Source organism: Carya illinoinensis, chromosome 8, assembly GCF_018687715.1.
Source record: "Carya illinoinensis cultivar Pawnee chromosome 8, C.illinoinensisPawnee_v1, whole genome shotgun sequence".
Lineage (NCBI taxonomy): Eukaryota > Viridiplantae > Streptophyta > Magnoliopsida > Fagales > Juglandaceae > Carya > Carya illinoinensis.
This window is the reverse complement of record NC_056759.1, coordinates 4,737,913-4,761,784: the sequence shown is the minus strand read 5'-3', so window position 1 is coordinate 4,761,784 and position 23,872 is coordinate 4,737,913. Positions and strand designations below refer to the sequence as shown.

Sequence of the window (23,872 nt, the reverse complement as noted above, 5' to 3'; positions counted from 1 at the left end):
GTCTGATCCGTATGCTCATATGTAGTACTTTTTTATTATGGGATCGAAAGATCGAGGTGGCAAAACTCAACACTACATGATATATATAGATATTGATCATCAGCAGCCTTCTGAAACTGAAATTTAACGAGAAAGTGGCTCTCCATGGATTGCGTAAAAGGTATAATTTTTTTTTTTAAAAAGAAAACTAAATGGCACGAACGAGATAAGATCGTGAGTAAGTAGCCATTTATGAGTTTTTTGCTTTTGCTGGGTCAAATGGAGCAATTTGTCTTACTCTTAAACTCTTGATTGGGACTGGAAACGTCTTCTAGCTAGCTAGCGTGTAAAAATGAAGTGAATAATGATCAGAAGTCTCACCAATATTTAAGCGATGATCATGATGTTGGGAAGACCATACTTTGCTGATGAGTGATCTGAAGTAGTACTATAGATTAATTAGGATCGAGGATATATGCCTTATTGCAATATGGTTTGAGAAATAAAATGGTGCCTATTTGCTAGAAAAGTGGAAAGAATATATAAATATCAGTTAGGTTTCGCGTTGAATTAAAAAGTACAAGGGAAAGCAATATTGGTGTTTAATACATGCACCCAAGTTCACCAACAAAGAAGAAGCATTTTTGTACAATCAGATCTGACCATTGTTTTTCCATGCCATATATATATATATATATATATATATATATATATATATATATATAACTAGGGTATATATATATATATATATGAATTAAGCTGGCCGGGTACGTGCTTAGGGGAACCCATTTTTAGTTCCGGCCTAACCCTACATGATATAATATCATGTATAATATTTCATGAATATTTGTCCTCTCATATCCTGCAGTTGTATTGTCATGCATGCCTCCTGGCCAACACCAAATTACACAACAAACAGTCGATCGAACACAGAGGATTCATTGTTACAAAATTGCAAATTCAGGTACATGATCCGATCTTGATTAATCGTCATCGCCCCGGCCAGTGAAAAATGCATGATGACTAGTACTGAAATCATTCACTTTATATTTAGATGGAACTAGTTGTATGTTGGGATGGGGTCCAATTTGCATGGGTTCGTAAAATCGATCTTTGAGGAGGTCCTACCTTACTGAGCAAACTGATCATGAAGTACCTGCAGATCATGCATAGAGGTTTGCGGACGGTCGCTGGCCGGTGCCAGTTTTATTAGGTAAGGTTGTGAAGACTGAATAGGACGTCTTCAAATCATGTACCCTTCATCTAATTTATACGTCTAATAATTATGAGGATTTTTTTTTAATAAAAAAAAAAAGAAAAAGGAACAAGAAATTAAAACTGCATGCATGCATGCATATATTGCTAGCTGCAGGTGTCATTGAATGCATCATCATCATGCATGGATAAATATTGGATATGAAGCAATCTTAAATTTCATGGAATTTGAGCACTTTGATATACGCTAATGTGAAAATTAATGCATTTTGTATTTTCGCATGCAATTTATTGCATTTGAATTGAAGTAAGCCAGGATCTGGACGGGATGAAATCAGGTAGTATTTTTGTTTGTTCTTAAAGAACATGATATATAAATCCTAGAGCATTTACTCACATCCATATATAATTAATGAACAAGACTATCGAATCTTGAACAGATCACAAAAATATAAATAAAGAAAAAAAAATCAAATGCTATCTATTATGGGTTTAATGCACAGCATATATAGTACGTATGCGATATTTTCTCCTGAAAACGAGGAAGAATTTAAACTTACGACTGTCAACCAAAGGGATTTATTCCTCATGATCATAAAACACAAACAAAAAATCATTATTTGTCCAAAAAATATTCATCGATCTCATCTTTTCGTTTACCAATTAATTGGTGAACAAAATCTAATGAACCATATATATAGAGATCTAGACGGCTTCTAATGAAAAATGCTATTCTTCCCGGCTCCCGCTAGAAGTTACCACTGTGACTTTTTTATTTTTTTTAAAATATTTTTTTTATAATATTGTGATTTTTTTAAAAAAAAAAATTTAAAAATGTTAAAAAAATACATGTGAAAAAATAGGAAAATAAAAATAAAAATAATATCACTAGCGGGAGCCCCAGCAATGAGAGTAACACCGCCCAACTTGATCCCAAACTGGCAACAACCAAACTAGGGTGGGGGTTGTTCTTATATTTCGATACTGTTGAGTTTTCTTGAAAGTGAAACCTCGGGGAGGAGAGATAAGGATACCATGTCCCGTTTGATTCAAATGAGGTTTTTTCATATGAAAAATGCTAGTATAACTCTCAAATGTGGTCACAAAATATACTCTGCACTGAGATATCTTAATTTTTCTTAATGAATTTGTATTTTTTTCTTAATGATTAAATATGTCTAAAAAATACTTTAAAAAAAAAAAACACCATTTGCACAAATGTGCATATTTGGAGTGCACCCTATTAATATTGTCCTTTTTAGATATACCCAAATTTGTAACAAGCAGATATTTTACTTTTCTCCCAATTCATATCCAATTCTCAATATTGAACTTGTAGGTTATTTGGTAGAATGTCAAAAAATAAAAATAAAATAAAAGTAAACCTCTCAAGTTTCTAGAGCATTCTAGGGTAAAAAATCATTAATTAGGAACATCCAAAGTTCCATCCTCCGTAAGGGATCGATACGTGCATGATTCTTCAAACTGTTACATGCACCCGTAATTAGTCTTGTTGATCTAAAGCAGACTTGGGCAGCAGAGATATTGCCTGTACAGATAGGATTCGTCCAAGGCTCCAACTGCAACTCTTTCTTCCCGATAAATTGCCACGAGGAAGGCAATATGTTCAGAGCAATCTTCCAGACTACTTCACTAGTAACCCACTCTTATGGTCCGAACCCACTATATATAGTACGTACCTCAAGTTATGAGCTTGGATAAGCATATTTAATTGTGTAATTATACATATAAGTCTCAAATATACAAAAAAATTTTTAAGTCTTTTGTTAAAAAGTAGGTCCTCTAACAAATCCCAGATTGGTTATACAATACCAAAAATCTCATCTCATCTCAATTCATCATTATAACTTTTCAAATCCTTGTACAAAATATAATAATCAATTTAACTTTTTTAAATCCCAACATAAATTAATATTAAAAAATTATATTATAACAATATTTTATTTATTACCATTTAAAACATCTAATCTCTTCTTATCTGTATAACCAAACATGGTAGAATTTACTTTTTTACACTTTTTTAAGATGAAATTTACTTTTTTATAAAAACTTGCGTAACATTTATCTATTTAAAATTTATAGAAACGCCCAGTTTATCTTATCCTCTCACTCTTCCAGCATTTTTCAATAGGATCAATTAAAAACATGCCCTCTTTACGATTCTTCAGTGTATTTAGGTACCCAAGGCACCCATGACCCATGGGACGCATATTCTGACTGGAAGTCCAAAAGAATACAGAAGTATGTTCTGTAGCCACTTTCTCTGATCTGTTGAAAATAGGGGTAGTGGCAAATGTAAGGTTTCTTTTTTTTTTGGGGGGGGGGGGGGGGGGGGGGGGGTTGGGGGGAAAGAGGGGGGTGTTGGGGGCGTTTCTTTCCTTGAAATAAAATATTATACGACATTCGTAAGAGAAAAAAATTTAAAAATAAATAAAGTGTGATATATGATATGAAGAATAGTTTTTTTAAAAAATAAACTATCCCTAAGAGTAAAAGGCTTGTGCTGCATGCTTTCGGTTTGAATTTGGGTCAAGCCTTTATCCTTATACTTGCTTGGGCTTAAGTTTGACCAAGCCCAAGCCCAAGCCTAAGCCTGGAGGATAATTTCATACACATTGATCCAAAGGAATTCTCGTCGTCTCCGGCGAAGAAAGTGCAATAAGAGTCTTAAGACTGCGATCCAGCCGGCATATATACAAGAGCCGGTAGATGAAAAACTTTTGTGAAAGTGAGAAAACAAGTCGCGAAGTTCACGGCTAGGCACATCCATTAACTTTGGCATGTTGTTCGGATCTTCATACATGTGATATACCTAATATTTCACTTGGAATGGGACAGTTGAGAGGATCCTAAAGTCTGAACAAGCATATAAAACCGTCGAAAATAGTCTTTTTGATAATTAAATTTTAGTCATAAAAATCCGCTTCTCTTATAGTGACGTTCGCAATATAAATTAAATAACCAAATTTATTTATTTTTTATCAATTTAAATTCTTAAAATAAGTGGTAGCTGAATTCAAATTCCGATTTTAATCTTCGCTTGTCATTAAATTAAATATTTTAAGAGTTAATCATGAACTGTTTAAAGAATTGTATAGCTATTGAAAAACACAAGCCGAGGTCGGTACATGCATTACCGGTTGTGCCTAGCTCTGACTTTGAGTAGGGATTGCTTAGCTTGTGTACGAGCTTGCTGCATGCGTTAATCCACGAGGCTAAGGCTACTGGCCGGGGGTATCCGACGCTAAGAAATGCTGCATGCACCTACTATCATTATAGCGGCGGGTACAATGGGAAGGCCGAGGGGGTGATCTAGGCGCCATCACTAGCTGATCATCGCTGTGCTTTTAGCATGCAGTGCGCCATATACAGTTTCACGCAATTGGTTGGCTGCAACTACCCCAAGTTCCAACCCCCCTGCAGAATTGAAAGTCTGTATTGAATGCACCTTGCCATTTGGGTGGTGCCACCTCTCAGAGGTACACTGGAAGTCTGCAGTTGCCTTTAAATTACGTTGCCTCACTGCCAAGCTAGGAATAAAAACTTCGTTGGACCATTGGCACAATGGTATGGGGCATCCAGCCAAGTCCACCTTAGATCATTTGTGTCCTCACCTGTTTTTTTCTAAGCCTTCTAAACAGTTGAGTTTCTGCAGCTCTTGTCAATTAGGAAAAGCTACAAAACTCTCATTTCCTTATTCTACCCGTCAATCTACAAAGCCTTTGCAGCTAGTTCACACTGATGTATGGGTCTCTCCAATAAATTCTGTTGGTGGCTGTCGCTATTATGTTCTTTTTGTCGATAATTTTAGTAGTTCACATGGATGTATCCCATGAGATTTAAATCTGATGTATTTGTTATTTTTCAAGAATACAAAACTCTTGTGGAAAATTTATTTTTTACTAAAATTCAGCAACGACAATCAGATAATGGGGGAGAATATCTTTCCAACAATTTTAAATCCTTTTTAGCAAAACATGGGATATATCATAGATTAACTTGCCCTTATACTTCACAGCAAAATGGTATTGCTGAAAGAAAACATCGATATATACAAGAAACTGGTTTAACTTTATTAGCCACAACACATCTACCAACTAAATATTGGACTGATGCCTTTCTTACAGCAGTCTTTCTCATAAATCGCCTTCCTACAAAAGTCCTCCACAATCTCTCTCCTTACTTCATTCTCTATAAAAAGCTACCATCATACAGTTCCCTTAGAACCTTTGGATATTCCTGCTATCCATACTTAAGACCTTATGAAGATAACAAGTTATCCTTTCGAAGCAAACAATGCCTCTTCCTTGGGTATGCTGGTCAACAAAAGGGTTATAGATGTTTAGCTTTGGACACCGATAGGGTCTACATCTCGAGGCATGTAATATTTGATAAGGACTCATTTCCAGCAAAGGATAAAACCAAATTTCACCAGAAAATGACAGCAAGATGTCGACAAGTTTGTTTCCCATATCCCCTACACTTCCAATACATTTAAATACCAATTCCACTTCTAGTTCAATTGTTCCTGTTTCTACAAATATTATAGCCCCTGATTCTCCTCATGATCAAGACAATAATCATGCTTTACCTTCCTCTCCTGACCACGATACCATCTCACCTGAAAATCCTTCAGCTTCCCACCTAGACACATCTTCATCTCTACATCAGACAAGTCCCACTCTTCCATCTCCACAACCTAACAGAGTTATCATAACACGTTCTAAAACAGGAAATTCAAAACCTAAAGAATATCCTGGATTTAAAATGTTTTATGCTACTCATCATCCTTTCTATTGTTTCACTAATGTCCCTATAGAATCTGAGCCAACTTACTATACACAAGCAGTAGCAAAACCTGAGTGGAGACAAGCTATGGGATGTGAATTTGATGCTTTGATGGAGAATGAAACATGGTCTCTTTATCCACGACTGTTGAATCCAAGGTTTCAAGTTTTGTGTAATTATATATCTACACATGAATTTTAATGATAACAAATGAATTCAAAGAATAAAGAAGTCTCAAGCTCAAGTTGTCTATACAATGGAGTCAAGCATATCAAGGAAACAAGCATGAGCAAGAAGGGAACAAGTTTACATTAAAGTTATAGAGTAATGTTGTAAATCTCTTCAAAATTTGAAATTAGGATTAATGCTCAAAATTAATATTTTATTATAAAGCATTAAAATAGATTTTTCACACATGCATGAATATTTTTGAAAATTAAATTTGAAAATTTTGAAAGATAATTGATTGTCATCTTTTATATTTGTATCTTTGATTAAAGGGTTGAATTTTGAAAATATTAAAGATAATTGATTGTCATCTTTAACATGTGCATATTTTATTTGAATATTTTCAAAAGTGATTGATGTTTTTTTTTACTTATGCAAAAGGTAGATGATTTTGTTTGAAATATTTGAAAAGTAAAGTGTGCTCCTTTTGTCATATGCAAAAAGTAAAATATTAGGTTTGAAATATTTGAAAAGTAAAGTGTGCTCCTTTTGTCATATGCCAAAAGTAAAATATTAGGTTTGAAATTTTTGAAAAATGAATGATGTTGTCTTTGACAATTGAAAAAGAAGAACCTTTTATTTGAATTTTTTGAAAAAGTGAATGATGTTATTTTTGACATGTGAATCTTTTTAAATTTGAATATGAAGTCTCATATGCCTATAAATAGATCATTTGAGAGCTTCACATTCACAACATCCAGAGCATATAACATTCATTCAAAGCTTTCATTCTATCTTCTCTAAGCATTGAGCCTTAATCCTTATTCATTTTGAGAGATATAGTTTGCGTTGTATTGTTCTTATTTCACTCATTGATGAGTGTTTTCTAATAACCTACCCATTATCAGCTCTTGTATCAGAAAAAGGGTGTGCATAACCCTTGTACGTGTAGAAAGTGTTCTACACGGGGAATAGTTGAATTACCACGTGTAAGGTGATTGCAAGTGTACAGGGTGTTCTACACAGATCCTTTGTAGCGGTGTTGTTCAAAGGTGTAATAGGTTTCTATCTCCACCTGAAGTAGGTTGAATAGTGAATTTGGAGATTCTCAAGGGGTAGCTTGAGGCGAGAACGTAGGCATTGGGGCCGAACCTCGTTAACATACTGAGTTTGCTTCTCTCTTACCCTTACTCTTTATATTTATTACTGTTTCACATTTTGTTTATATTTTATATTGTATATTTGATTTATAATTGTTATTTTTTCAAATATAACTCAATTCACCCCCCCTCTTGTGTTAGTCATCTGAGCAACAACGACCAAATGGTAAACATGTTGTGAGGAATAAATGGGTATTCAAAATTAAACGACACCCTGATGGTAGCATTGAATGCTACAAAGTCAGACTTGTGGCAAATGGCTTTGATAAAAAATCTAGAATCGACTACTTTAACACTTTCTCTCCAGTAGTTAAACCAACTACGGTCAAATTAGTTTTATCACTTGTAGTAACATTCAGTTGGCAGATCTGACAATTAGATGTCTCGAATGCATTCTTACATGGCATCCTTGATGAAGAGGTTTATATGGAACAACCTCAAGGATTTATTGATGAGAGTCAACCTGATCTAGTGTATCATCTTCATAAATCTATCTACGGCCTCAAACAAGCTCCAAGAGCTTGGTTTCGAAGGCTATCTCAGTAATTATTAGAGCTTGGTTTTGAGGAATCCAAAGTTGATTATTCTTTGTTTATATTTTGTATTAACGCATTAAAAATTTTTGTGTTGGTCTACGTAGATGACATCATAGTCACTGGGTCCAGCCCTTCTACCATTCATTCTTTCATTAACAGCTTGAAGGAAAAATTTCATCTCAGAGATATTGGACAGCTAAGTTACTTCCTTGGTATTGAAGCACAAAGAAACAATGGGGGCCTTCATCTCAGACAGGCTAAATATATCTTGGATTTACTTGACAGCACAAAAATGATTAGTGCTAAACCTCTGGCCTGTCCTTCAACTTCAGGAACAAAACTCTCTTCTGAAAATGGCACACTTTTATTGGATCCTACTGAATATAGGCGTGTGGTGGGTGCATTGCAATACTGCACCATTACACGTCCTGATATTTCTTATGCAGTAAATCAGCTATGTCAATTTATGCATAGTCCACGAGACTCTCATTGGATCGCAACAAAACGGGTCCTTCGTTATTTGAAAGGCATAATTGACTATGGCCAATTTTATGCACCTTCTGCTGTCAACTTAAATGTTTCCTCAAACTCGGACTAGGCTGGAAATCCTGATGACAGGAGAAGCACCAGTGGATTCAGCATTTTCCAAGGAAAGAATTTAATATCATGGTGTGCCAAGAAACAAGCTGTCATCTCGCGTTCAAGCACCGAGGCTGAGTACCGAAGCATGGCTTTAGCTACAGCAGAGGCTTATTGGGTTAGAATGTTATTGAAGGACTTCCAGATTTATCTTTCATCGCCTCCTACCATCTGGTGTGACAACATCGGAGCACTAGCCTTAACATCGAATCCTGTCTTCCATTCCCGAACCAAGCATGTGGAAATTGACTATCATTTTATTAGAGAAAATGTAGTAAATAAAGATATTGTTGTTAAATATATCTCTACTACATATCAGATAGCATATATGTTTACTAAAGGCCAGATTGCAGCTCGGTTTCAATTTCTAAGGTCCAAACTCATGGTTATCCAACTACCCATTAGTTTGCAGGGGGTGTTAGAGTATACAGTGACTTAGTCAATGATCAGTTGCGAGAATCAAGTGATCAGTTACAAGAATCAAGACAGTTCAGCAAATATGCAGCTGGCACTGATTATGTTGCAACACCTGAACCACCTGAACCATCTACACATTCTTCTCATTCTATTAAACCATAATCTGATTGTATTCCTTAAAATTCTCCAGTTTGTTGTACGTAGTCTACTATATATTACGATTGAATACAAAGTGAAAAGTAAGCCAATCAGTTCATAATATCTCTTCTCTATTTTACTTCCTCCATTTATAATTCTTACATAAGGTAACCTAGAAATTAGAATAAATTTATCTTCTTTTTTTTTTTTTTAAAATAAAGAAAGTGACATCAGAAGAAATGTCATCATTCTGAAACCCACAAAAAGCCTAAAACGTTTGGGCAGCAAGTTGCTTCACAAAGTGGGGCTGTTGTCGCCCAGCACGAGGTCTTTCTGGGCCCCAGATTTTCAGATTTTTAACATACATTCAGAATATAAAGAGTAAAACACCATCTATCCTACAAAAAACAGAAAAAATAAAAATAAAACTACAATTTATAACCATGTTAGAGGCAGCTAATTTTCAATGGTGCCTATTTGTGAAAGAGAACTGATATGCATCAGCCATTATTTAATTTCACACCACACACTTCTAACTTTTTCATAGGATGTATGGGCACTTTTCATAAGATATATAGATGTTTTTATAAGATGTATGGTGTGTAATAGTGAATAGTAACTGATGAGAATAATTTCTCTTTGTGAAAGAGAAATGTAGTATCGTAGTACTAAATCGCACAGTTATCATGGCAATAAGTTTTAGCCCACAAAACTAACCTTACATGGATAGTGAAGCCCAACCTCGAAACCAAGCAAGATACGGCCCAAGACGGGCACAACAATATTAGTTGCGCCGCACCAGCAAAGGAGGTGCTACGGGCTAGCAACCATGAATGCTGTTAAAAACTAGCTATTGCTCAGTAAAATTTGGCCAATGCTGCATTTTCAGTACTTTTTCAATGACAATAAATGGTACCTTTAATGCATTTTTCGAATGTATTGATTAACTGTTTGATCCAATGGAGTAGAGAGGTGGCGTGGGAGACTCGATTGTGGATGCCATTTTCCAAATACGGCCATCAATGACAATTAGATGATCTGAGCCAATACATGATAGTTGATGATATAACTAGAAATACAAGGCATTAGAAATAAATAAGGGTAGTGCTACTATCCAATCTATGCTGCTTAAGTTTGGCGATTTGGTATGTTCTTAATGCAAAGTATATATATATATTTTTAAATATCTTTAAATGTGTTTTTTTTTTTAAACACTAGTACACTAATAATTATTTCCTTAACTATTAAGTAAAAAATATATTTTAAAAATAAAATAAAATATATGAGTAATAAAATTAAAAGGACAAACTTAGACAGCATAATATCATTCTCCAATAAATAAATCCGTCATTGAAAGTTGCATCTCTATTTGCACACTAGAGAAAGGTGACAATACTTCTTGATGGTTTCTTTTTGTGAAAAGTGATATTGGCAGACTAAAATTATATATAGACAACTCTTTTAACAATTATTTACGTAATTCAATTTTAAATAATAATATTTTTATAAAATAAATTATAAAAATAATAATATTATATATATATATATATAAAGATTGTAAAAAAATGTTGTACATGTATCATTACTTGGCAAGATAGGATGTGCTGAAAATATCTTCATTGGGCACCATTTTTATTTCGATTCTTCAAAAATGAACAACGCCAAGAAAATCCAAGAAACCGGAGTGGGATTTGTCATAGACTCATAAGCTAAAAAATATCATTTTCAATACATTTATGCCTGTTGAGTTATGAATAAAATATTATTGTGTAAAATTGTTGGCAGACGTACAGTAAATTTTGTTAAGAATATAATATAAATAATTAAATTTACCATTCTTTTCTCCATTTCCTTCTTCTTATTATATCACGGTGATTTTTGCACAATATTAGAGCTAAGCATAAAAATAGAAGAAACCTTACATTACATACATTTACTTAATTAACATATGATTTGTTATTTTTATCATTTTATTTAAATCCACACATATTTAAGCACAAAGAAAGAAGAATAAAAAATAAATAAATTACATACTTATTAAGTGAATAAGTGTGATATAAGGCTTCACGTAGAATTTATATTATTAACATAATCTTATATCTGGCTTTGAGAAGCTAAGGGCATATCCATCCATAAGCTGCTAACTTGGTTCTGTTCAGTGTTTATACTCTACTGTAATTCTTTAAAAGGCTATTTAGGATTGAGTTTGAAAGTTTAAAAGATGTTTTTAACTGTTTCTTTTAAAGAAAAAAATTGATTGTTTAATAAATTTATAAAAAAATATTTTAATCACTTAAAAAAATTGAAAGTTTACTTTTTTTAAAAACACAAAATTAAACCTTTTATCAAAAAACTCATACAGATAATTATATATTTTAAAAAAAATTAATGAAATTAACTTTAAAATTACTTTAAATTCATATTTATCGAATAATAAATAACTTTTGAAGTATAAGGTTTAATGGTTTATTATTTAAGTTATAAGTTATATTTTCTATCGCAATTTCGAACGTGTACTACGTGTTGAGACCTTGGGTGGCAGATTTCTTTTTTCATATATTTTTTTTATTATTAAAAAATAAAAACTTGTTTTCAAAAAATTCACAATATTAATAAAAACATATTTACTTAAATATTTAGTTAAAAATAAAATACAACATCCTCATTGAGGATGCTTACGAAGAAGGAAAAAAAAAATCTTTTATTTTGTTTATTTTTTAAACATTTTCTACACACTTTAAATATGTTTTAAAAATAAATAAAAATCATGGAATAATTAAAATACTCTTACGTAATCATTAAATAAAAATAAAATAAAAAAGCAAATCGATGAGAATACTCGTAACACTAAATCGATGACTATAACATTTTTGTAAATACAAAAAAAAAAAAAAAAAAAAAAAAAAATTGTCGGCATCCCAACATTTCTCCTCCCACCTTCATTTTTTTTAAATAATTTTTTTTATCCTATTTCATCTTATCTTATTATTATAATTTTTTAAATTTATATATAAAATAAAATAAATAATTTAATTTTTCAAAAGTTTAATATAAAAATAATATTATTAGTTTTACTAATATTATTTTTAATTTTTAAATTTAATTTCAATTCATCTCTTCCCTTCTCATATAAAGCTTAATTATTTTGTTTCTTTAATTTTCGGTGTGCTCATTTTCGAAACCCTAGCTTAGTTCAGCCCCCGTTACTTTCCTTTCTCCTCTATCTCTATCTCTATCTCTCTCGCGCTCACATTTACACTTCGCAGCAGCAGCAGCAGATATGTCGCACTTTGGGAGAGCCGGACCTCCGGATATCAGAGACACCTACTCCCTCCTCGTCCTCAACATCACTTTCAGTATTTCCCCCTTTCGTCCTCGCGAATTTTCGATTTTCCCCCTTCCCTGCCTCTCTCTCTCTCAATCCCTAATTCCTCCCTCCGTTTTTTTTTTTTTGTCTTTTGCTAGGAACCAGCGCTGATGATCTTTTTCCTCTCTTCGACAAGTACGGCAAGGTCGTCGACGTTTTTATCCCTAGAGACCGAAGGTTCCGCCCCCTCTCTCTCTCTCTCGGTTTCTAATTTCAATTTGGTAGTTCCTGCTTTCAATTTTCTGTTTTTTGATTGGTTATAGGACCGGAGAATCGCGAGGTTTCGCGTTTGTTCGGTACAAGTATGCGGACGAGGCACAGAAGGCCGTGGAGAAGCTCGATGGTTACTTTTGCTTTCGAAAATCCGACATATACTAGCATATTATAGGTTGGTCTTATTTATGATCTTATTTGCTTTACAGGAAAAATTGTCGATGGCAGAGAGATTATGGTTCAGTTCGCCAAGTACGGCCCAAATGCGGAGCGAATGTAAGTTCGCTAACTATGAGATGCATAAAATTTGCAGTAAATGCCTCCCTACTACTCCTTGAACCATTATTTTTTTTATAGTAATTTTGTTGTTATCACCATTGTTCTAATGTTAATTACTCACTTTCAAGCTTAATTTATGGCATTCGTGTTCCTCTGGCGCCTCCAAAACCTTTGGTAGCGAGAGTGTGTTGTGCGGTGGCAACATTGGTGTTTTTGGAATTTATGCCTGATAAGTCTTGAATTCTTGGGCATGGGAAGCAATTTTAATTCAATGAATGGCCTTTACAGTGACAGTTATGAGACAAGTGACATTTTGATTGGAACCAACATGTTAATAGTGTTCACTTCTAGTTGCATAGTGGCATGCTTGACTGATTTGTCGTTGTCTAATCAATTTATGTTGGATTTAATTTTCAGTCACAAGGGAAAGATATCAGAGACAACTTCAAAGACAAGAGGCAGGTCAAGAAGTCGGAGCCCTCGTCCTAGGTGAGGATCCTTTTCTGTGGAAGTGCTACTAATTTGGGTGTTAAACTGGACCTCTTTTCCAGCATTGTAAGTTATGTGGAAGGTATAATATAATTTGATTCCAAATGAAAATTAACAGTTTCTGAAAATCCCAAGTGGCTTTTAGTGCAAGGCCTGTGTTTGTGTGTGTGTGAGCTGCGTCTTGGGGGGGGGGGGGGGGGGAGGGGGGGGGGGTTGAGAGAGTGCTCCAATGCACCGCTACCAGCCTCTCCTCCTTCTACTTCGTCACCCTTAATAGCATATGATCATGTCTCTTTAACTTGTGGGTAGCACTACTATATTAACTTGGTCTTGTTGATATTCAGCTTTGTTCAGCTTGTAGGGACTCATTGATTGTTTATGTTACAAACTTTGCGCCTGATGGGTATAAAATGCACTCTAAGGGCTTGTTTGGGGTATGGGATTAGACACAAAATTCTCATCTAATCTCATTCTATCTTATTCTTAAGAAAAATTCAAATACAAAATTTTCAAATTAATCATTAATACATTTTCAAACTAATCATTACAACATTTTCAAACTTTCAAATTAAAAAGAAAAAACAATTCCAACATTTTCAAATCCTCAAACAAAAATAATTTTATAAAACTATATTCTTATACTATTTTAACTTTATAAAATTTTTTCTCTTCTTTCCCAAAACTCAAAAAATACTCATTTCAAATTATCTCACTACTATTCATAAATTATCTTACTACTATTCACAAAATTCTCATCTCATCTCACTCTTCAAACCTGTTCTTAGGGTTTGTTTGGCAACACAGCTATTCTCAAGTATGCTAAGATATTTCATTTTCAAACATCACTCAAACATAAAATATTTTTTAATTTCAGATATTCAACTTTCATCTAATCATTACAACTTTTCTAAACTCTCAAACAAAACACAAAAAACAATACTAATTTTTCAAATTTCAAAACAAAAATAATATTCAAACAAATTTTATTCAACTCTCCTTTTGCAAAACCCAATAAAACATCTTTAACTCAAATCATTTCACTACTATTCACAAATAAATTGAGATATTCTAATGATTTAAATGGACCCTAAGTCTGTGTACACAGTCCTCACAGGTAGTAAGATACTAACTGGTGGCTCAAGAACCAAATTATTGTCCTATTTTTGTGGGCTTATGTTATGGAAGGAGTTTGCAATTGATTATTTTATTCCATGGGACGTAGCCTTGACTAAAAATGCTTGCATACCTTTGCTTACTGAACTAAGAATAGAATGGGGGTGATATCAATTTTCTGGAAGGCGTATTGTACAAGTAGTAGATGGAATAGAAGTGATGATGGTGCAAGTTAGGTGCCCAAATCAGTTTTTTTTTTTCTTTGCCTGATGATTTATTAGGCGGAGTGTCTTTCTATACTGCTTGTTCATCTTGTTCTATTTTTTTTTTTTTATGTCCTTAGAACCTACATTTTGTATATTTGAGTCTTCATCAACCAGAAATGACAAGTGTGGGCTTGTTTGACACTTTTTTTTTTGGTCAGTAAAGAAGAATTTTATTGACATGAACTAGACATAGGACATTTATAGAGCTAACCATGATCTTATTAACTAATCGTATGAAAATTGACTTCTCATAGATAAGTGTTGCAAACTATTTCTACATACTCCATTTTTGCAATTCAGTTCTTCACATTCACTATGTCATGGTATATTGAATACTTTTTCAGGCATCGGGATGAAGATAGGGACAGGGACAGGGACAGGGAGAGGGACAGGGATTACAAAAGGAGAAGTCGTAGTAGGAGTAGGGAGCGATCTGATCGTGACAGGATTCGTGGGAGGGAAAGGGAGCAGCATCGTCGCCGGAGCAGGAGCCGTAGTGCAAGTCCTGCTCCTCAGAAAGATCGTGGGAGAGGCAGACATGAAGATGAGCGGCGTAGTCGAAGCCGGTCATATGATAGGTATGCAATCACTTGTACATTAATAATTTTGAACCTCTAGGGGTTGGCTCAAGTGGTAAGGGCCTTGGTCTTGGTGGTATGCTCCCTTCAAGAAGGATAATTCCTTATTGAGGGCCTGTGTACTGCCAGGATTACCCAGGACTTTGTTGTTGGACACCTGGTGCCAATAAAAAACATTAATAATTTTGAATCAGAAAATTATGTATTCATGATTTTTTATCTGATGGCAAATGGAAATTTTGTCGAAGTGCTTCCCCGGTTCGCCGTAGTCCCCTTCCTCGAAGGAGCCTATCTCCACGTAGGACACCTCCTGGCGTTGAAAGTCCTGATGCTCGCACTCATAATGGAGCTCCTGTGTCAAAAACTGTTTCACCGCTTGGTCAACGCAGTGATTCTCAAAGCCCGGCTTCACGTAGTCCTGATGCTGATGTGAGTTGCTGCGCTGCATTTTTGGTGTTTTTTCCCTTTAAGCTGGCTCTATTTTGAGTGGACTAAGGTATTTGCAGCTAAACTGGTTGTGGTAATTATGTTTGTAGGATTGAAAGAGTAGCATATGATGTGACGGAGATATCGTTGGCTCAATGCATTTGGTCTATCTGCTTTAGATATGGAGAGGACATGTTAAGTTGTGCATGCTACGATCAACACCTTGATCGCTAGGTTTTATCAGCATGGACCTTTTGGGAGGTTAAACATTACCTTGTTGGATTCAATGCCGTCCTTGACTCATGTTTGATGGTAGTTCATGTATTCTGATTATTATAGGTTTGTACCATTTGAAGTTTTCCGGAATAGTTTTTGTTATCTTGCTTAAGAGTTCCTTCCAGTGGGTCATTTCCTACTTTTACGTCATTTTGCTCTCCTTTTTTCCCTTCATCTTTTGATTGCTTTCCTTTATTTTCTATGATCATCATAAATTTTATATGAATCTGCATATTGATTATTATTTTCTTCTGTTGATGGAATTTCTCATTATCGAATATATTGTCCTTCTATAGTTGTGTGCGGGAAGAGTGAATTTTTGCTGTTTGCTGAGATGTGCTAGCTGTGGTGCTGATTTGCCTCACAGATGGTGGATATCATGTTCATGCTGGTTGCAATCTACTGTGTCTTACCATTTTTTCTTTGATAATGTTCTGATTGGTAAGAGACATTCGTTCTATTTAAAGTCCTACAACCATGGGGATTGTGATTTTTAAACCTGACCATGCTTCTCTCAACTTTGCTGATCCAAAGTTTTGGCCCATGGAGTTTTAGTAGCTGTGGTTGTCCCAAGATGGATGCAACTCGCATGCCTTTACATGTAGCTGTTGCGCAGGTTCATTTGAATGCTGCCTGCTTGATTCATTGGGGTCTAAGGTTCGGGTAGCTAGCTGTTTGTGGCAATGTCTGCATTGATAGGGATTGGCCCGTGTTGGTGAATGGCAACCTCCGATGCAGGAGATAATTATAATTAATAGATATTGTCATTAGAACGCCTGATGATTTTCTCGTTCCCCATCGCTTTTCATTTTTTTATTTTAATGATTGTTATAATCCTACAATAGCTCATAGGTGTTCTTTGAATGTAGTATTATTATAAACCCCACCTCGAACTGGATTTTGGTTTTACTAATTTCTTTGCGGTCTTGGTTTCAATCATGTTATATTTCCTGCTAATGTTTTCATTGAACGTATGGGATTTAGGATTCACCATTTTGCCTGCATCTATTAAGGCCAGTCAACTATATATTAACATCAATTTATTACGATTAAAACACTGCAGTTTCTTCGCAAGTGAGCGGTGTAATTATTACCGATCATGGAAGCATGAAAATCACCAATCCTTTTTATTTTTTTATTTTTTATATAGGTATAATCAACAATCGATGCTCCAGCTTTCTTGCTTTGTTGCTTTCATGGTCTTTCTATTTGTAGCCTGTTATTAGCATCCAAGTGTTTAAGGTAACGAGCTATGTTACCCTAGCACCAAGTGTCTGTCATTGATGATCTACTTTCTTATTATTGAAAAAAGAAACTCGATGTTCAAGTTTTGACAACTGCTTATTTCGTCGTTAATAAGATCCTTCTTCTGCCACGATAATTACACGATAGGATCCATTTTCACAGCAAATGTTCAGGTCCGGATTCCGATTATGTATTTCAGTCCGGATCAATTTTGGACTAAAATCCGGATTACATAATCCGGATCTATGTGGTCCAGATCCAATTTTAAAATCTGGCTGGATTTATATATATTACGTTTATAGCGTTGGTTGATATGTAACATCTTAATTAGTTGATATTTTTATCATTATGGACAATGATATAAAAAAAAAAAATGAGTTTTTATATAATAAAAAAAATTTTGCATTTCAACATTATTTCTTAAAAAAATTGTAATAAAATATTGGATTTTTTATAAACATTTTTCAACATAAAAAAATTAATAATAGAATGACTTCAATTAAAAAAAAAAAAAATCAGGTTATAGTCAAATCTAAATTTCCAATTTGTAAAAATTCGAGTTTCGGACCGGGTCATAATCTGGATATACCCGGCCTGAATTTGAAACCCGAATTTCAGACTGGGTATACTTGAATATCCGGTCCAAAACCCGATCGAACACCCCTAAATTTGTGGGAGTTTTAGCAATCGTGCTACTGTCTCACTTATAGTTTCGCCCTGTTTCGACTTTTTTTTTTTTTTTTTTTTCTTTTTGAGCGGGCGAAATTTAATAGAATAGCTATAAGTTAATATTTTGGGAACATTTTATTTTCCTTCAGTTTGAAGACTAGCTCATTTTAATGATGCGAATCCATATCCAAAGACTTCATCAACGTCAATGGGAAATATTCATGAAGGACAATTCTAAGGTTCCATTTGGCACATAAGAATTTTTATCTCAATCTCAAAATTTTTATCTTATTATTATAATTTTTTTAAATTCCTTATAAAATATAATAAATAATTTAACTTTATCTTAACTTTTTCAAATCTGAAAATAATAATATTAAAATATAATATTTTAATATTTTATCTTAAAACTCAAAATTCTCTATTACCAAACCAAACCACACGAAAAGGAAGTAGTAATTTATGGTGGTCATCAAAATCATACTTTCAAACAAAAATAAAAAGGTGAAAAGATTGAAAATGTCATTTGAAATCTGATGAGCCTGGCATAATTCATTTGAAGATTGAAAACGACCGCGTTGAACCAACCCCACCAAAGTTTAAGTTAACCATTCAGCTCATGGTTGACTGCTTTAGACTGATTCATAGTGGAGAGGCACTCTCACGCCTCAAATTATCACTCTGATTATCTTTCCACAAGACGCATTAACTTGGAAAAAGGTGTAGAAACTGCGGTCTTTAAAAAAATAGTGGTTTTACCCAACACTACACCTAAAGAGAGGTGAATAGGTGTAATCTAATTTTTATAGCCTTTTGAAAATTAGACAAACAAGTAGTTAATAAATGAATCAAATAACATAAATAATCAACACATGATTTTGATCACGGAGTGAAAACTCATTTGAAGAACATCTTCAAAATCTAAAACCACTCCAGGTGTAAGCACCACCTCAAATCTACTATAGAAATTTTAGTTTGTTACAACCAATTTAGAGACACTCACAAAACCTTTGTAGTAGCTAAACTTGGCTTGCAACACCACGAGTGACCCACTCGATCTCTACACGCATGTAGTGTCGGAACTCCGACCTTCCTATAGCTTCCCACGAGAACCTCTCGATCTCTGCATCAACGGCAACTCCGGACTCTTCCGGCCAACAAAAATGTCCACTTCAATGGACTCAAGTAAGAGTTGATTTTGAATGTGTTGTGGTGGAGAAATGTTTATCCAAGAGAGAATCAACCAAATGGAGGAGAGTTTGCTCTAAGAAGATCTTGGAGGCCCTTAGGGTTTTTGCTTTGATTCTCCACACATAGAACAGAAGTTAACATGTTCTATTTATAGTTCCCATCAAATGAGGCGTTCAAAACCCTATATTGTAAGTGATCTGGAACATTGGCTCGAGCGAAGGTCGAACGCCACAATCTGCCAAAGTTCGCTCGAGCGACCTGTCGAGCGAGTATCGAGCGGTCGACTCTGCTTGAGTTCGCTCGAGCTCAGTGTCGAGTGAGGGTTGAGCGACACACTCTGCCTGGGTTCGCTCGAGCTCAGTGTCGAGAGAGGGTCGAGCGACACACTCTGCCTGGGTTCGCTCGAGCTCAGTATCGAGCGAGGGTCGAGCGGTTGAATCTGCCTGAATTCGCTCGAGCTGTATGTCGAGCGAAGATCGAGCGGTGCAATCTGTCCAAGTTCGCTCGAGCGCTCTGTCGAGCGAGGGTCGAGCGAAGTCACTTTCTTTGACCATTCTTCAAACCTTTCCGCAACAGCACTTGTTACAACACTATTTTATACAAATTTTCATAAAAATATATCAATACGCACATTTTTTCCTCAACAGTCTTCTTTCAACATCAAGGTAGTCTTTCAACATTTTCTCTTTCTACAAGACGCGTTAACTTGGGAAAAGGTGTAGAAAATGCGGTCTTCTTTCAACATCAGGATAGTCTTTCAACATTTTCTCTTTCTACAAGACGCATTAACTTGGGAAAAACGTGAAGAAAATGCGGTCTTCTTTCAACATCAAGATAGTCTTTCAACATTAATTGCAGCGAAATTGTCATGGGGAACTTGTTGAACAGTTTTGTAGGAGTGTTAGGTACGTAGGTGGTTATAAATAAAGCCCTTAACGATTAGAGATTCTCTAAAAGCAATAGCAATGGGATCGCCAAGCTTTAAGAAACAACGCATCCTAGTCTCCTATGTGTTATTTGTTCAGTTGGTTTCATCACCAAAAGCTGCTTTTGCTTCTGCTATGGCAGAAGAAGCTACTGCTCTTCTTAAATGGAAAAACAGCCTTCAGAATGAAACCCAATACCTCCTACTTTCATGGTCTTCCCTTCCCGACATTCCTACCAATTCTTCTGCCAATCTTAACCCCTGTACTTGGTTTGGTATTTCTTGCAACCATGCTGGAAGTGTGATCACAATAAACCTTACAAACTCTGGATTACAAGGTACGCTTCACGAGTTTTCTTTTTCCTTGTTCCCAAATCTTGAATCTGTTGATCTCAGTTCAAACACTCTCCTTGGTACCATTCCGTCTCAAATTAGATCTCTATCCAAACTCATCTATCTTGATTTGTCCTATAATAAGTTGTCAGGGAATATCCCACCGGAAGTTGGCTTCCTGACTAATCTTCAATTCCTTTACCTTTGTGAAAATCAATTAAATGGCTCAATTCCTGAAGAAATAAGTCACCTTAAATCTCTAAGTGAGCTTCAGCTTTGCAACAACAGTTTAGACGGTTCCATTCCTACTTCTTTAAGCATTTTGAGCGACCTAGCTTCTTTGCATCTCTATGGCAATAAACTTTCCGGTTTCATTCCTCCAGAAATGGGAAATCTTTCCAATTTGGTTGAACTATTCATTGACTCAAACTGTTTGACAGGTCCAATACCTTCAACTTTTGGGAACTTGAAAATGCTGAACTACTTGTATATTTACAACAATTCACTTTCTGGTCGTATCCCTCCAGAAATAGGAAATATGACGTCCCTTGAGGAGTTAAGCCTTGTTGGAAACCATCTTAATGGTTCAATTCCAACATCATTAGGCGATTTGGCCAATCTTATGCTTCTTGAACTCAGCTTTAACAATCTTTCCGGTACCATTCCCGAAGAGATAGGAAAATTGAAGTATGTCTATAGACTATACTTGAGCCGAAACCAACTTATTGGTTCTATTCCAACTTCATTTGCTAATTTGAGTGACTTGAAGTCTTTATTTCTCCGTGATAACCAACTTTCTGGTCCTATTCCTCATGGGATTGGAGATCACATGAACTTGGTTTATCTGGGACTAGACACAAACCAATTTAATGGTTCTTTGCCTGCAAACGTTTGTTACGGTGGATCTCTAACACATTTCACTGCAAACAACAACCATTTCATTGGCCGGATCCCTAAAAGCTTGAAAAATTGCACGAGCTTGATCAGAGTTCGCTTGGAAGGTAACCAACTCCTTGGAGATATATCTGAAGACTTTGGTAACTATCCAAACTTGACCTTCATGGATCTAAGCCATAATAGATTTTATGGTAGAATCTCAGGTAATTGGGGACAGTGCCCTCAACTAAAAACCTTGAAAATCAGAGGGAATAATATCGTTGGAAGCATATCACCCGGCATTCTTCAAAACTTAAGTCAACTACATGTCCTTGATGTTTCTCTCAATCGTATAGTTGGGGTGATTCCAAAAGAACTTGGAAGGTTGACGTCTCTAGTTCAATTGAGGTTGAATGGCAATCAGCTCTCTGGTGCTATACCTATAGAATTTGGATCATTGACTAATCTTGAATTTCTGGACTTATCCTCGAATAGGCTTAGCAAGTCAATTCCAAGTAATTTTGGAGGCCTTACGAAATTACACCACTTGAATTTAAGCAAGAACAATTTTAGTGAAGGGATTCCACCCAACCTCCTGAGCTTATTTCAAGTCTCTGAATTAGATATGAGCTATAACTATTTAACTGGGGGTATACCATCAGAAATTGCAACAATGAATAGCTTGGTGGAGTTGAATCTCTCCCACAATCATCTTTCTGGTTTCATTCCAGCAGCCTTCAAAGAAATTCGTGGCTTGTTGCATGTTGACATATCCTACAACGAGTTGCATGGTCCAATTCCCAATAGCAATGCATTCCTAAATGCTCCGTTTGAAGCATTACAAGGGAACAAGGGATTGTGTGGTAACGTTACAGGATTGCAACCTTGCTCGAAAAAGGGCCAAAAAGTCAATTTTGCTGTCGTTCTCCCTGTTTTGGGAGCGCTTTTGGTTCTGCTTAGTTGTTTAACGATTTTTCAAATTATGCGAAGAAGAAAGAAAGACCCAAAACCCGAAGAAAGTGAGATGCATGAAATTTTTCCAACATCAACGCTAGATGGAAGAACAATGTATCGAGATATCATACAAACGACCAACAGTTTTGATGCCATATATTGCATTGGGAAGGGAGGGTATGGAAGCGTCTATAAAGCAACGCTGTCGTCAGGTGTTACTGTAGCAGTGAAGAAACTCCACCCACGACATGATGGTGAGCAAGGATTCCAAAAAGATTTCTTAAATGAGATTGTGGCATTAACAGAAATACGACATCGAAACATCGTTAAACTCCATGGTTTCTGTTCGAATGCACGATATTCATTTTTGGTTTATCAGTACGTCGAAAGGGGTAGCTTGGCCAAAATCTTGGGGAACAGAGATGTTGCTGAAGTAGTGGATTGGAATAAGAGGTTGAACATTGTTAGAGGTGTGGTTGATGCCTTGTCTTACATGCACCATGATTGCTCACCGCCAATTATACATCGAGACATATCAAGTGGCAACATCTTGTTAGATTCACTGTATGAGGCCCTTGTTTCAGACTTTGGCTCTGCTAAGCTTCTAAAGCTAGACTCGTCGTCTAGTTGGACTTCCCTTGGGGGCACATATGGATATATAGCACCAGGTTGCTTATTTTGTTGTTCTTTTAGTTTGAGATATAAGGCATGCATGTGTTAATTTTTTTTCTTCCATTTTCTTGACAGAGCTTGCTTATACAACGAAGGTGACTGAGAAATGTGATGTATATAGTTTTGGAGTGTTGACATTAGAAGTCATTAAGGGAAATCACCCGGGTGATTTCATCTCCTCACTATCATCTCCTTCGGCTAAGGAAAACATTCAGCTGAAAGATGTGTTGGACCAACGCCTTCCATCTCCAACACTTGAAGTTGAGGATGAACTACAAACAGTTGTAAAGCTTGCAACAGAATGCTTAAATGTCCATCCACAATCGAGGCCTACTATGCGCATGGTTTCTCAAGTCTTATCCACCCATGCTGCAAATCGTTTTCTGGCACCAGGAAAGTCATGAGCAAGATGAGTATTCAGTACCGACACTACCACTTTAGGACAACAGTTGTGAAAGTAGAGTGCTTTGTTCAAGACTATCAAGAACTAATATGTAGTCCATAATTTTCTTGTTTGAACCACGTGTAATTTTGTACAACAATTATCTGGTTAGTGAATCTTCTTATGGTCAAGTCTTTCGTGAGAAAGTTGTTGAACCTGGGAGTCAATTTATTATGATTTAGTTCTGAGTTGATTTAACATTAGAATCGTGTTATAAATTTGACACAAGGAGCACACACATAGTTTAAGTGTTCGACTCTGTCCTGAGAGGTATTTTGACAAGCAAGTAATTGATGGAGCGGAGATAGCACTCAATAGTGGTTGGTGTCTTTGACGGTGGCGCTGATTTTTTTTTTTGGGGGGGGTGGTTGGCGTGTGGGGATCCTTGAGCTGTTAATGTTAGTTTCACAAACATATCAGACACATGGAAACTTTTGTTAGTTGTCACATGAGAAACATTATTGTCTTAAGTTTTTGTTAGTTTCATTGATCGTGGT

At 35.4% G+C, this 23,872-nt stretch overlaps 2 protein-coding genes across 3 annotated transcripts; both read left to right on the top strand.

The window, feature by feature from the left end:
• The first annotated feature begins 12,216 nt into the window (after positions 1-12,216).
• Positions 12,217-17,004, top strand: LOC122319188 (serine/arginine-rich splicing factor SC35-like). Its single transcript, XM_043137140.1, has 9 exons — positions 12,217-12,417; positions 12,527-12,605; positions 12,692-12,771; positions 12,851-12,917; positions 13,338-13,409; positions 15,133-15,366; positions 15,615-15,862; positions 16,365-16,509; positions 16,603-17,004. The coding sequence occupies exons 1-7, from the start codon at positions 12,342-12,344 to the stop codon at positions 15,850-15,852; spliced, it is 846 nt and encodes a 281-aa protein (XP_042993074.1). The 5' UTR covers positions 12,217-12,341; the 3' UTR covers positions 15,853-15,862; positions 16,365-16,509; positions 16,603-17,004.
• Positions 17,005-20,114: 3,110 nt separating this feature from the next.
• LOC122319308 (MDIS1-interacting receptor like kinase 2-like) lies at positions 20,115-23,692 on the top strand. 2 transcript variants are annotated; one of them, XM_043137320.1, is made up of 3 exons: positions 20,115-20,436; positions 20,872-22,929; positions 23,009-23,692. In XM_043137320.1, exons 1-3 carry the CDS (start codon positions 20,139-20,141, stop codon positions 23,335-23,337), a joined length of 2,685 nt encoding a protein of 894 aa, XP_042993254.1. In that variant the 5' UTR covers positions 20,115-20,138; the 3' UTR covers positions 23,338-23,692. The 2 variants fall into 2 exon arrangements, with proteins under 2 accessions (XP_042993254.1, XP_042993253.1); XM_043137319.1 differs by having other exon boundaries at positions 20,115-22,929.
• The last annotated feature ends 180 nt before the right edge of the window (positions 23,693-23,872 follow it).

Bases quoted from the DNA above. Each gene is read 5' to 3' on its own strand.
- LOC122319188 (XM_043137140.1), top strand. From the start codon at position 12,342: ATGTCGCACTTTGGGAGAGCCGGACCTCCGGATATCAGAGACACCTAC. The intron at 12,606-12,691 runs GTTCCGCCCCCT...GATTGGTTATAG, and splicing joins TTTATCCCTAGAGACCGAAG to GACCGGAGAATCGCGAGGTT. The intron at 12,918-13,337 runs GTAAGTTCGCTA...TTTAATTTTCAG, and splicing joins GGCCCAAATGCGGAGCGAAT to TCACAAGGGAAAGATATCAG.
- LOC122319308 (XM_043137319.1), top strand. From the start codon at position 20,139: ATGGGATCGCCAAGCTTTAAGAAACAACGCATCCTAGTCTCCTATGTG. The intron at 22,930-23,008 runs GTTGCTTATTTT...TTTTCTTGACAG, and splicing joins ATATGGATATATAGCACCAG to AGCTTGCTTATACAACGAAG.